The sequence below is a fragment of the Molothrus ater genome (assembly GCF_012460135.2).
Source record: "Molothrus ater isolate BHLD 08-10-18 breed brown headed cowbird chromosome Z unlocalized genomic scaffold, BPBGC_Mater_1.1 matZ_random_MA35, whole genome shotgun sequence".
NCBI lineage: Eukaryota > Metazoa > Chordata > Aves > Passeriformes > Icteridae > Molothrus > Molothrus ater.
This window is the reverse complement of record NW_023416471.2, coordinates 3,038,920-3,053,938: the sequence shown is the minus strand read 5'-3', so window position 1 is coordinate 3,053,938 and position 15,019 is coordinate 3,038,920. Positions and strand designations below refer to the sequence as shown.

Below are 15,019 nucleotides of genomic sequence, written 5' to 3'. Positions count from 1 at the left end.
TGCGAAAAAGCTAAGGGAAATTATGGTATTTCACTGTTCTCTTGCATTTAGATCAAAGCTTTAATCTGCAGCCTCTGATTTTAATTATATTTAAAATCTTTAAAGAAAAAGGGTTTTTTTCCCTTAACTTGAAATGCTATTCCTCTTAGAAAAAAGTGCTTTGAATGTGAAATGCACATGCCTTAAGGAAGAAACACAGGATTACTTTGTGCATGACCTATTACTACACCTGAGGACTTGAAGAGTTGCAGGTAGGACTAATTGACTCTTCACCAGTAGAGGTTCCCATGGGAGTAGAACTTCCCTAATAATCATGCCTCAACTTGTACAGCACTATGTGCCCCACCTTAGTATTGACAATCCTAAATCAGCAAGTATCTAAACACTCAGACGGCAATGCAGAAAAACAGTAAAGTGACACAGGCCAAGCACACCTCTATTTTGATCTTCACCCTAGGTTATGGTTCTCTTCTTTTTGAAACCACAGCTTCACACAGCTGTTCTTACCAGTCCCTCCATCATTTGTACCTCATTCAACATAACTACACTTTGTCCAACTGATAACAACTTGACTTCATAAAGATAATTTCCAACATCTACTGCTAGCACCTGCACAGAAATTGTCATGATACATCTAAGGCAACTTGGATGTTAAAATAATGTTTTCTTTTCAAAAACTTGTCAGTGCACAATATGTTGTGGAAGAGCATAAGGCACTACAGGGCCATATGAATTACATGTTAATTATACTCAAAGTGACTTAGCTCATTTTAAACACATATATAATGACCAAAGCATTTACATGATTAAAGAACTTCAGTCTGAAGATTTACCAGGAAACATAATCATAACCAACTCAAATTTACATTGAGGTACAAAGTGGAGAATAAGACACAGGAAAATCTACAGAGAATACAGATTTTTAATTAACAAATATTAGGCACTACTGTCCAAATTAACTGCAGCTGAGAGAGTGCTTCTCAAGCAGTAAAGGAATATTGTATGTGACAAGCAATTTGTGCAATTACTTCTAAATAATCCCACTTTGCAACAAGGCAGTGTGTATGTTTCTGAGAAGAAGATGAATAAATACTAAATTTCAGAAGTCATGTCATTCTGAAAAATTAGGTAGCATATGCCCTAGCTCTTGCAAAAACTGAACTGAAGTTATTTTGCTACTGATTTCCTATAATAGCATGACACTTCCTGCAACCACCACAGCCATGCCACACTGTTTTTCCCTTGTATTGCAAAATGGAACCATCTCTCTCTGAATCCTCTGAATGATATTTGCCTGCAGACTGGATAATTTCCTGCAACACACACTGGTAGAAGAGGAATATACTCTACTTTATGGATTGTGAGAAGACTATTAAATGTACATTTAGAAGAAAGCAGACAGTGCCTAGCAGGGTTCAGTTGGGCAAAAGAGTGCATTTTAATTTATATGGGAAGTGAAAGAAGAGATTGACTTATTTTCTTAGGTACTTTGATGGTCTGGGTTTGTATGCCCAAGACACACTTTCAAAATCTGAGTTAGACTCAAGGCTAAATGTTTTTCCCAAGTGATCAAGATCTACAATAGGCACCAGTTTTCAAGAATCCTCTGAAGCACCTAAAGAACTTTTCAAGCTGTCTGCAACACCCTGAGCAGTTAAAGCAAGAATCACGTTTTCTTTTTAACATTTCAGACAGTTACTTTGTGGTTTGGTTTGTTTTTTTTTTCTTATGAAGAAATCTACATCAACAAGCTAAACTTTTCCTGTTTTAATTCTTGGAGAAAAGCTTTTCAAATGTTCACTTATTTCTACCTCATTGTTTCTTTAGTCTATATGAAGCCTCACAATCTTTTTTTTCCTCCACAGATTCTCACTTGTATATTTAAACATGACTAGACAAACTGCACAGTAAATCTCTGACAGTGAAGTTGAACCTAAGCAGCAAAAAGATCACATCTTTTACAGTGTGTCGATGCCTGGGCAGGAGAGGGGGCTGTTCAATTCCTTGAAAGCAGCATTATAGGCTTTCTCCCTGCCTGGGATCCCATTTACCAGGCACAGACAGCCAACAGCTAATGCCACCCAGCTGCATCACAGGCTCTTTTCACTTCATGCCCACATGCCATGTATTGTTAGACAAATGCATCTGGAAAGTGAATCAGCAGCCAATTCTGCCAGTCCCACGTGGAGCACAGGAGGCAGCAGCTGTCAACAGCTGTCTCTGTTGGTTCCTACACACTCGAGGCACTTTTGTGGAAAGGTCCCTCATTTAAACTTCTAGTGCGGGAAAATTGTTGCAGTGCATAATTCAGGACTTGACCTTACAACCCAAAGTCCCACAGAGCTATGCTGGACCTTGTATATGCATAGAACCTGATGAGTTGGGAACATCTATCCAACACTCAACAACCTGAGTGCAGTATTGCAACAACTGGGACAGTTCTGTGCAGAGCCTTGAAGTCTTCAAACAATCTCTTCAGAAACACACTGGTAGGAAAGGTTAAAATATATGAAATATAGAAAGCTTGCTTTATACACTTCTTAATTCAACTAGTTTTGTTCACTACCATCCCTCAGCCATAGGACACCATGGAACCCAAGAGAAATGCATTCTTTTTTTCCCGTTAGGCTAGCTGATCTCATAATACATATCATTTGCATTTCCCTGGCATACTGATAGGGAAGATACATGCATTTCATTCAGTAGAGGTCAACCCTTTAGCATTTTGTCTTACTAACTTGTGCAAAATGCTGAAACTGTCCTAACAATAGCATTAATATAATCTGCCAAAGTGCTTCTCATCTTCTCCAACTTTTTATATTTGCCTGTTAGATATTTCTTTAATTTTAGGGATATGCATTTTGCAGGAGTACTAATGTTTAACAGAATTCCTCTTATGGGAGCAAGGTGATGAAACCTTGAGAGGTTACTGAGGGATACGGTTTCTGAAATGTTGGTGCTGCAGCTGCTACTTCCAGATAAAGGGCAAGTTTGCCTGTAGGTTTCTGCCAGCAGTAGTTAACACAAATTCTGGCAAAGGCCCCAGTTTCTCTTCAAAGACAGAAGGGAGTTGGCACTCCTCAAAAAATGTTGCGACAAAGACTACCTTTTCAAAAATATTTCATCAAATTTTGATTATATTTAATATATATACATACCTCTGCCAAGGTTTTACGTTTATGCCATCAGCCTAATAGACAGACGCTAACTACGCAGAATAATATGGCAGCGTGAGTCATCTATTTTCAGCCATTCTGTTGTTTGGCTGCTTGAAACAAACATTTGTGGGCAGGACAGAGATGAAGAATAGTCCAGATATGAAAAGAAGGTGTCATTACCTGAATTATGCTATCAATTTATAAGTTTGTCATGAAGATTTCTTACAAGTTTTCTCTGTAAGTGATTATTCAAACATCCATTTTAATGGAAAGTTAGCATGGACTATTTACTTCCTATCTTGTGGGCTATCAAGACAGAATCCTCTAACTTTTCCCACTTTTTTTTTTTTTTTAACCCAGAGAATATTACCTTGGGGGGTGTTGTTCTCAGAAGATTTTATCATCTACTTCTATATTTAAACATCCTATACCTAGACAGATGTATTCTCTCTCTGTGCCTGCCTGCAATCTAATTTTCCTACAATGTAATTTTCCTGCTCCTCTTCCTTAGAAGTATATGGCAGAAGCAGCAATGGCATGTCTGTGATGTGGTTGGTTGGTTGGTTGGTTGGTTTGCTTGTTCTTAAAAGTACATGTGTGAATCCTGCTTGGTAGCCATCCCCTGAAAAACTTCACAGTTTTTAAAAATTCCTCCCATCTTTTCTAATGCTTTTAGTTAATGCTTTTAGGTTACTTTAATAACCCCTAGTTACTTTTTCACTGCCCAAACACCCTCTGGGTGAAAAACCTTTTTCTTGTGTCTTGTTAAATTTCTCTGGCACAACTTCAGGCCATTCTCTCGGGTGCTGTCACTGGGCACCGAGGAGGAGAAATCAGTGCCTGCCCCTTCTCTATCCCTTTGTAAGGATGTTGAAGGCCTCAGTGAGGTCTCCTTGCAGTCTCCTCCAGGATGAAGAGAGCAAGTGACCTCAGCTGCTCCTCCTATGCCTTCCCCTCTAGACCACTATCTTCATGACCCTCTTTTGGACACTCTTTATAACCTTTGCATATTGATACACCCAAAACTGCCCTCAGGGCTTGAGGTGAGGCCACTGCATCCCAGAGCAGAGCAGAGCAGGACAATCCCCTCCCTTGTCCAGCTGGTGATGCTGTGCCTGATGCCCCCAGGACATGGTTGGCCCTCATGGCTGCCAGGACACTGCTGACCCACATCCAGCTTGCCATTGACCAGGACACCCAAGTCCCTCTCCACAGTGCTGCTCTCCAGCCTCTCATTCTTCAGTCTGTCTGTACAGCCAGGATTGCCCCATCCCAAGTGTAGAATCCAGTGCTTGTCCCTGTTAAACTCCACCAAATTGGTGATTGGCCATCTCTCCAATTTGTTGAGGTCTCTCTGCACAGCCTTATGACCTCTGAGGGAGTCAGAAGTTCCTCCCTATTTTGTATCATCTGCAAACTTAGCGTACCTTTAAATTCTTTGTCTAAGTCATTTATGAAGTTGTTGAAGAACACAGGACTTAAGATGGAGCCCTGTGGAACCCCCCTCGTTATCATTCTTCTGATCTTGCAAGACTCTAACTCCAGTTTGAGAATCACAATTCTTCTTTGGAAGCAACTATCATAAATAGTAAAAGGTTATGATATTACCAGAAACTAATTTCTCAAGAGTGTTAGCAGCCAGGAGCATTGTAGTTATTATGTCCGCTTACAAGTTGTACTGACCTTGGCAGTATTGTGCAGTCTTTAATCAAAGCAACAAAAAGAAGTTCTTACACTCATGTAACCCTTTTAAATTAATTATTTGGAATGGTGAAAAAAGCACACATGCATAATACAGACAGGATTTCCATAAATACATTGAAAATAAGACTACTGTTTAAGATAACTTCTATTTTGATTTGTGCTGGTTTGTTTGTTTATTTACACATGATTTTTCACATAATGCTCCTGTAAAGAAATTTTCTACAAGACAACTGTAATTATTCTGTGAATTAATGAAAGAAATCTAGAGAGAATAATGACTAAGTTATCTTCTTCTTTTTCTCCTATGATTGCAGCCCTTTTGTAGCTGCATAAAATTTTAACTTAAATATGGTGGTTCATAGCTAACCTTGAAATACCTGGATACAAAATATTTTTTTAAGTACTGTAAATTCAATGTATGCTCAAACAGAAAAACTGGGAAATGGAAACATAGTGCTGATGTTTTTATCTTCATCACTTCATGGAAGGGCAAATCTTAATTGGCAATTTATTAAAAAAGTAAAAAAAAAAAAGAAATTAGGGATTTCCTATGTAAAGATTTCTGGAGGCTTGAATGCAAGTGTTGTAATGCCTGAAAATAGATTATTACTACACACTTACTAGAGAATCTTTATGCTGAGACAGAAGGAAAAATTATGGCAGGTCAGAAGACTGTGAAACATATGCCCTCTCTTCTCCTACCCTCCCTTTAATTATTGACAGCCTGTCACTTAGATGCCATGGTATGATGAATAATAAAACAGGATCCAAGCTTCATTTCTCTCCAGGATATCTTCTTCCAAACCAAATACTGCCATCGTCAGGCAGACCATACTTCATGTTTACAAATTCGAGGGTTTATTAGCTACTGAGGGGGTCATCACCTCAAACAAACAAAAACCCGGTTATTTTGAAGATCTTTCAGACTGATACCTTATATGAGATAAATAAGGGAATCTCCAAATTTTGCCTTCTATCTTTGGGAATAATGTTACTACTATCTAAACACACCAAAATGTTATTTTGGGCAAAACATGAATGAAACCATTCAATTATTTCTCTTGTTATAATGAGAGATAGACATTACCATTACAGCCATACAAGAGACCCTGACTGCTAAGCACTTCCAGGTATATATACTCTGCATTCTCAATAGACAGGCAGGTCATTGTGGAAGCAAAATCTAAACTGTTGCAATTCAATGGGTTGAAATTAGTGTCATATTTATACTTTTTTCCTTCCAGCAAAGTAGAACTTGAACGTGACATTTGAGCATCAGATGATTATATCTGCAGAACAAATAAGAAAAGGCAAACTACCCCTGCAAACAGATAATTCACTGTATATATTACCCAGATATTCATCAGAGTAGTGATATTAATCTTCCTTTTCCTCTTGATATACCCTGAAATTGAGACTTAGTCATGAGAATCACAGCCCCCATTCAACCATGAGAATCACATGAAGAATTAAATAATACAGTGGTTGCAATGAGGACTATGACTTGTAAGGTATCAATAAGTAAGCAATAAGTTACGTTTCATTTAAACACTGCTGATTTTGGCCAAGGTAGAGCAAATTTTCTTTACAGTGGCCGGTATGGGACGGTGCTTGGGATTTGTGCTCAATACAGAGCTGATAATACAAAGATGCTTAAGATGTTGCTGAGCAGGGATTGCACAGTCAGGGCCCTTTCTGCTTTTCACACTGCCATGCTGGCAAAGTGGCTGGGGGTGTATGGGTGGCTGGGAGGGGACACAGCCAGGACAGGTGACCCCAAACTGACCAAAGAGATATTCCAGACCTTGTAACATCAGGTTCAGTGTATAAAGTGGGGAAAGGAGGAGGAAGGGGATGTTTGGACTGATGGTGTTTGTCCTCCCAAGTAACCCTTAGCATGATGGGCTGGGCTCTGCTGGAAATGGCAGAACATCTGCTCAGCCATGGGAAGCAGGGATTTCATTCCTTGGTTTTCATTGCTTGGGTGTGTGGCTTTTGCTTTCCCTCTTAAACTGCCTGCATCTCAACCCACGAGCTTTGTAGCTCTGACCCTTTCTGACTCTCCCTCTGATGCTGTTGGTGAGGCAGTGAGGAACTTATCCTTTAAAGTATTCTTCAAGTCTTCCAAAGAATCACTTTTTTCCAGAAGAGTATCTTTCCAAGTTTTATTATGTAACTCATCAAACATATAATGACTTCAGAAATCTTGCCAACTTTTCCACCGAATCCTCAAAAATACAAACCTCCAACACTGCACATACTAAGAGTCACTATTATGTTTTCAGGATAATGGCCATAAGGCATTAGTCCCCTCGAATTGTTTTATCTCTGGGCTTACTGTAAGAGGTAGCCTGTCTTACTGGTTTTCAAATGCGTATTTGAAAGCAGAGTCTGAAGGAAGTTATCTGCTCTCCCCTTTTTATCTTTTCTCCCTTCCCTTTTTCCTCACTCCTATGCCTGAAGTTCCTTATCACTGCTCATCCAGTGCAGCACAGTGGACAATCTGTCTCTCTTTATTGTTGTGAGCAACTACATTTTTCTTCTCTGTGCCAGATTCAGCCAGGAGGAGGGGTACTTTCTCCATCTCCTGTGTACTCTGCCTGTGCAGAAGTGAGAATAATCCAGGGAGTGGGTTAACATAATCCAGTCTTTTAGCTGACAAGATCTACTCTCCACCAACAATACCTTACTGTTCCATAGTGGTGCCACTTTTGAGCTTGCTAAAAATTGTAGGTCTTCAGGAATGGAGAACTGAGGAACCTCCATTCATACCCCTGTAGACCAAGGGCACTGTCCAGGTACAACCCCAGCCAGCAGCTGAAGCCCACAAAGCCCCTCACTCACTGCTCCCTGTGGGATGGAGGAGAGAATTGGATGGGTAATGCTGAGAAAACCCCTGGGTACAGATCAAAACAGTTTAATAGGTAATTGTGCAAGCAAAGCAAAACAAGGAATTTATTCCCTTCCCATGGGCAGGCAGGTGTTCAGCCATTCCCAGGAGAGTAAGGCTCCATCACATAATGGTAACTTGGGAGGAAAATGCCACCCCTCTGAATGTCCCTCTTCATCTTCCCCCCACTTCACTGCTGAATCCCTGGTCTGGAGTATCCTGTTCCTGATGAGTTCCCTCTCAATTCCTTCCTTGTTCACTGGTAGGATGGAGAGAGAAGCAGAAAAAGCCTTCGTATCTCTGCAAGCCCTTCTCAGCAAAACCCAAAGTATCCATGTACTGTTTCAGTCACCAATCAAAACACAGCCCCTTACAAACTACTGTGAAGAAATTTAAGTATATTCCAGCTAAAACCAGCATGAATAGTGAGACAACTAGGATTTTACAAAAGAACATGAAATCTGTTTCTATACCCAAGATGGAAATTCTGCTATTTCCTTCCATATTTCATAATGACATTCGTAACACACCACTCAAAGCTACTGGTGTTAAGCAAGCAAAGCTATGTAAAGAGAATAAACATACCAAATCACATAGTGTTATAACTTCATAATTCAACGAAACTAATTCTACTTTAAGCTTACTTATTTAAGTTAAATAACTACTATCTCTCAACATTGGCAATATGGCCAAAGATTATAGACCCACTTTTCTAAAGGTCAGTCCTGAAATACAGATGAACATGCACTTAAGGGGTATCAGGACTAGATACAACATGGTAACTTAAAAATTTCTTGTGTTCCCTGGCAGCTCAAACTTAAATACCATACTTACCTTGGGTCACCAGTCCTTGTGGCCCATTTAAATATGTACAGAGATAACAATGAAAAGTATCATAATCTATTACTATGTGTGTAATAAACCCTTACTATCATAAATAGAGGGGATTTTACTGCTTAATTCCAAGATTAAATTGTAGTAGCTTTCAGGCATTTCAGATTACTGGTTTTATGACTTCTAATTTCATGAAATACAAGCACTACTAATGAAGAAATGAACTAGTTAGTTACATCTGCCTTCTGACATTAAGTAGTGAAGATTTCACAGCTGATATTTGGTCATGTAATATTTCATTATGCTTTTACTCTTCAACAGGTGGTTACTATGCTTGCTTTTCATGAAGCAACAGTGACACTCAGTGTTAAAACCCTTGCATAGACCAGAAGCACCCTCTGCTTCCCTGTATTTCTCATCATTCATTTAAATCTCATTTAAATTACCATAGTAATTTAAAATTTGTTTAGCTCTTGCAGGCTATTAGGAAAAAAAACAGTCTACCATCTTGAAAAATTGGATAAACTCTCCCTCTATGTTTGTATCTAAAAAGTTACGCCTAGATTATTAAAAAAACAAAACCCAAAGCTTTGTTATGCTACTTACATAATTCTCTTTTTGAATGAGACCTCAATTAGACTGGATTGCAAGGTTCAGATATTGAAGCAGGTGGTGTTTTGGGAGAAGTATGTTTCAACTTCAGATTGAAGACTGAAACAATAAAAAGAGTTTCTCCTTCTGCCTACAGATACTGCAAATCTTTGGGGAACTTTGAAGATCTACTTGAAACAGACATAAATGTGTAGGTTTAGGTAATAAAGACATTTGTGAACAACTGGGATGTGGTACAGTTTGTCTCTGGTCACAGCTGGTGAAGCCCTGTCCTGCCCTGCCTGGTGCCCTGACCCCCATGGCACTCTGACAGCATAATTGCCTTGGAACTTGCCTACTACAGTGATAAAAATTTTATACATGCAGCAACTCCAGAAATACTGTAACTTCTGATACACATTATGTCTGCTATTGATGACCCAGCTGTACAAAGTAATTCTGAGGTACCAGTGGCATAAAAATCTCCAGTTATAACCAGGTGACCACCAGGGTGAGGAGAGAAAGTCTGTGGTCTACCTGGACTTCAGCAAAGCCTTTGGTACCATCTCCTCAGAAAAGCTGGCAGCCCATGCCTTGGACAGGAGCACTCTTGGCTGGGTTAGGAACTGTCTGGATGCTGGGCCCAGAGAATGGTGCTGAACGGTACTGGGTCTAGCTGGCCTCTGGTCACTGGTGGTGTCCCCAGGTTCAGTGCTGGGCCCAGTTGTTTAATATCTTCACTGATGATCTGGATGAGGGGATTGAATTTACCATTAGCAAATTCACAGACAACACCAATTTGGGTGGGTGTGTTGGTCTGCTACAAGGCAGGAAGTCTCTGCAGAGGGATCTGGAAAGTTGAATTGATGGGTCAAGGCCAGTGGCCTGAGATTCAACAAGACCACAAAAACCCCTGCATTGCTGCAGGCTGGGGCAGAGCTGCCTGTTTGTAAAGCATCTGGGGGTGCTGGTTGACAGCAGCTGAACAAGAGCCAGCTGTGCCCAGGTGGCCAAGAAGGCCAAGGGCATCCTGGCCTGTGTCAGCAACAGAGGGGCAGCCAGAGCAGGGCAGTGACCATCCCCCTGTGCTGGGCACTGGTGAGACCACAGCTCGAGCATTGTGTCCACCTCTGGGTCCCTCAATTCAAGGAAGGACATTGAGGGGCTGGAGCGTGTCCAGAGAAGGGAAAAAAGCTGGCAAAGGATCTGGAGCACATGTCTGATGACAAGCAGGTGAAGAATCTGGGTGCATTTAGCCTGGAAAAAAGGAGGCCTGGCACGGGGGGTACCTTATTGCTCCCTGCAACTCCCTGACCTGAGGCTGGAGCAGGTGGGGTCTCTTCTCCCAGGGAACCACTTACAGGATAAGAGCATGCAGTCTTAAGCTGCTTCAGGGGGGATTTAGATTGGACACTAGGAAGAATTCCTTCACAGAAAGGGTGATTAGACCTTGGAATGACTTGTCCAGGGAGGTAGTGGAGTCACTATTCCTGAAGGTGTTTAAGGGAAAGCTGGATGTGGCACTGAGTGCCATGGGCTAGTTGATATGACAGTGTTTGGTAAAAAGTTGGATTTGATGATCTCAGAGGTCTTTTCCAAACTAATGGATTCTGTGATTGCCCAATCTACTTGAAGGGAAAATAATCATACCAAATATACTTACAACAAACACTCTTGTGGTTTAACCTTAGCTGGCAACTAAGCAAAACACAGCTGCTTAGTCCTGCTCACCCCCCCACCCTAGTGGGACAGAACTGGAAGTGTAAAACTGAGAAACAAACTCATGGGCTGAGATAACTAACAGCAGTTTAATAAGTTAGAAATAGTAATAGTAGTAGTAATAATGAATTGCAAGGTGAAATGAAGACAAAACAAGGAGTGACAAAATAAAACTCAAGAAAAACAAGTGATTAAAATGAAAAAAAGAACAGCTACAGTTATACCATACCAGTTGTTTTGGCACCCAGTGTAGTGCATTCAGGGGCAGATTTGACTGAATGTGCTACAATGAATTTGTAGCTGTTGCTGCTGTTAAGCTATTAATTGGCAGGCTACTGTGCTTGCCGCGGGGCTCACTTTCCTGTCTGCCTGTTGGAACCCAGTGCTTGTTAGTGGCTGCTCTGATTTTGCTGCTGGATGCACTGGTAGTCACCTTGGCATTTTGTGCCTGGAATACTTTGGAGACAGCCATGTCAAAGTGCCTGGGCTGGAGAGTGCCCAGGGCAATCTGTGCTCCTGTGCTGTCACACTGGACAGGCTTGAACTCCAATGTGAACTTGAGTCTAAGTGACTGTGACCTGGGGAGGAGTCCACTGTAGAGCACAGAACCATTGACAGGCCATGGAGGATCCCATGCCGGGGCAGGTGGATGTCCAAAGGCACATGTGATCCCATCAGAATCCTGTTCTGGAGCAGGCTCCTGCCATGAGCTCTGGACCCCTGGAAGGGCTCCACTCTGGAGTACTGCAGCCTGTGTGGGAAGGACACACATTGGAGAAGTTGAAGGCAGCCAGCATTTATTGAGTTCAGATTGGTTTGAAGATTTGACTTGGACTTTCATCTTTTAATGTTGTTTTTGTTTTTCCTTACTGAAATAAAATTTAGCAGTCTGTGGGAGGAGGGAGTGTGTGAGCCACTACTGGCAGGCAGATGGGACAGGCACAAACCAATGGCTAAGGCACAAAGAGTGAATTTATGTCCATTATCATGCTAACTGGAGGAGCCCTAAAGCAACACCAGGGCTACCCAAGTGCAGAGCAGGCACTGTTAAACTCAGTCCATATACCAGGATGACCGGTCTGCTGTTCACACAGTCTTACCAAGAGTTATTCCCAGCTGTCTTCTGCTTTTCAACCCATTCTCCCAACAGAGCAGAAAAGGCCTCGCCAATTTTTTTTTTGCAAAGATTTGCGGTGGTTTATATTGATGAAGCTCACTGAAGTATAAATCCAAACAAAATATTCTATTGCTCTGCTTTTATCCAAAGGTATATTTAGTACTTTTCTCATAGGAAACATTTTTACAGAGCTGCTGAAGACTAATAATAGAGGTAAGAAACAAAAATAATAGCAACATGGGTATTTTAATCCTAACATAACTTGTCCCTGGGCAAAAGGCCAAAACATGCGCTACACAATATAAAATACTGTGCATTTCTTTTCCTGCCCTTTGTTATTTAATATTAGTACTGAGCCATATATACTCTAGCTATAACTTGCCTTCTCCTTCCCCAGACACCTTTTACTAAAGACAAAATTGCACATATATTTAAACTACGTATCTAAGAATATATAGCTAAGTCAACTGTTGAGAACTGAATGCTGAAACAAATTGCTTTTTCTAGGCACTAAGCAGAGTCTTAATTAAAGCAGTGCAGCCTCCAGCAAGGATTTACAAACCAGGGCACCTGCATCGATGTTCAACACACTGCAGTTAGAGGTGAGTGTCTGCAGGAGGGCATAGGGGGTCAGAGGTCCCATATGAGCCCTGTTTTGAGATCTACAATGAATTAGAACAGCAGAAAACAAGTAGTTTCTGGAAAGTGCTGGTTGGAAGATGATGCTGACAGAAGAAAACTTGGAAGACTGCTCTTAGTGGTCTCTAAGCTTGTGTTGCTTTGCCACTCCAATCCTCAGCCACTGTCCTGCATATAATCTGAGACCAAGGGGAAGCGGTCTTCTTACATTTGCCTACAAAGTGTAGCACAAAAAATATTTGTATTAGTTCCTCAAATATATGCACATATTTTATATGTCTTACGTGTATATTATAAGACAATGACCTAAGGGAGGAGGTCCAGCAGATGCCACAAAGATGATGATGGGGCTGGAGCATCTCTCTTGTAAGAGAAACTGCAGGAACAGGACCCGTTTAGTTCGGAGAAAAGCAAAAGGGGTTCTCAGTAATGTATATAAATATCTTCAAGGCTGGTGCCAACACGATGGTGTCAGACTCTTTTCCGTGTTGCCCAATGGCATGACAAGGGGCAGTGGCCATAAACTAAAACACGGTAAGTTCAACCTCAACAAGAACGCCACGTTGAGGGTGGCAGAGCACTAGAACAGGTGAGCCATGGCATCTCCCTTTCTGAGGACATTCCAAACCCACCTGGACGCGTTCCCGTGTTACCTGATCCAGGTGACCCTGTCTTGGCAGGAGAGTAGGTCGAGATGATCTCCAGAGGTGCCTCCTAACCCCTAACGATTCTGTGGTACGTGAAATTCTGTGCATAGACGCAGATATTACAGGCGTACGTGCCATGGGCGGCGTGCAGACCCGCGTTCACACAGCGAGTGCACCGATGTGACACACGACGGGCACGCACCCGCGCCCGAGCCTCCGCCGGCCCAGCGCGGCCGCTGGTGGCAGCAGCGCCGGCCGCGGAGCGCCGCCCCCGCTCCCCGGGGGAGGTCAGGCCGGCGGTAGCGGAAGCTTCTCCCTCCCTCCCTCCCTCCCGGCGTCCCGGAACCAGCCCCGCCGCCGCCGCCGCCGCCTCCTCCTGCCTCGGCCCGCCGGCAGCATGTCAGCTCCCGGCGCCGCCTCCCGCAGGTGACACCCGCCCTTCCGCTGCCGCCGCTTCCCCTCCTATATGGGCCACCTGCTCTCGAAGGAGGCAAGGAGCCTAAGCCGGGATCGCCGCCGCCCGCGGGGGAAGGTGCCGCCGCCGCGCAGCCGGAGCTGCTTCCTGCGCGGGCCCTGCATGCTCTGCTTCATCGTGCACGGCGCCAGCCCGCCCGCCCCGGAGCAGTCGCTGCCCGCCGGGGACCCGCTGCTGCCGCCGCCGCCGCCCTACGTGTCGCTGACCGCTGCGGAGCAGCGCGTCGCCCGCCGCCTCCTGCGCCTGGCGCCCGCCGCCTGGGAACCTCCGGGCCGCTGCCAGCGCCTCTTCCTCTCCGGCCTGCTGCCCTCGCCGGTGCGGGGCCTCCTGGGGCCGCCCGGCGAGGTCTCCTCCGAGATGGTGTGCAAGCGCAAGGGGGCCGGGCTGCCCGCCTGCCCGCCCTGCAAGCAGCCGCGCTGCGCCGCCGCCGAGCCCGAGCCTGGCGCCTGCCAGTGCCCGGCGGAGCCGCAGCTGCTCGCCCTGCCCGGCACCGCGGGAGAGAGCGGCGGGGGCACCGCCGGGCAGGGCGGCGGCGGACAGCCCGCCTCGCCGCCGCCTCCCGCGCCCCAGGACGAGAAGGAGCAGGGCCGGGAGGAGGAGAAGGAGCGGGGCGGCGAGGCAGGCTGCGAGGAGCCGCTGGAGTACCCCGGCGACAGCTGCCGGGAGGTGCCGCCGCCGCCCACCCCGGACATCAACCAGCTGCCGCCTTCCATCCTCCTCAAGGTGGGTCGGGATGGGGGGATAGACGGGCCAGCCCTCTCGTTGAGGATTTGGGAAGGGCCTGTGCCAGCGCCCGGGGTGCTGGTGTCGCCGGGCGGACTCAGAGCAGGGGGAGCCGGAGGAGGCCGGGCCAGTTCGGAACTGCCTCAGTGCCTGGCTTTGGGGGGACGGATAGGGTTCTGGGGTGTTGTTTGTGTCCCGTTCTGTGACCCCATTTTTTTGTCGTTGGAAACGGCTTTGTGAGGCATTACCTGGAGATGCAGACACACAAATCAGCTCCAGAAGCTGTCTTGTAAATGTTTTGACTGTACCCGTTAACTTCGTAAGGTGCCCTTTTTTACAAGTCGACTTTTACTTGCATCACTGGTGTAGTACGGGCCTAGGGGCCTGTCACTGTAGAGTGACAGGCTATTTAGAGCTTCCCTGGGTGTTGGAGCTACATAGACAAGTTTTCAGTGTTGATTATTAAACAGCTTGTATTGCTGCGTATTGTGGATCAATTCAGGCCTTAGTAGTCCCACAGTG

The 15,019-nt window shown here is 44.3% G+C and overlaps 1 protein-coding gene across 1 annotated transcript in view; it reads left to right on the top strand.

Moving 5' to 3' along the window:
* Positions 1-13,683: 13,683 nt before the first annotated feature.
* Positions 13,684-15,019, top strand: part of FBXL17 (F-box and leucine rich repeat protein 17) — a 270,236-nt gene continuing 268,900 nt past the window's right edge. Inside the window, exon 1 of the mRNA XM_036403294.2 lies at positions 13,684-14,497. Coding sequence (XP_036259187.1) covers positions 13,766-14,497 — 732 coding nt within the window. The 5' untranslated portion in view covers positions 13,684-13,765. The remainder of the gene's footprint in view (positions 14,498-15,019) is intronic.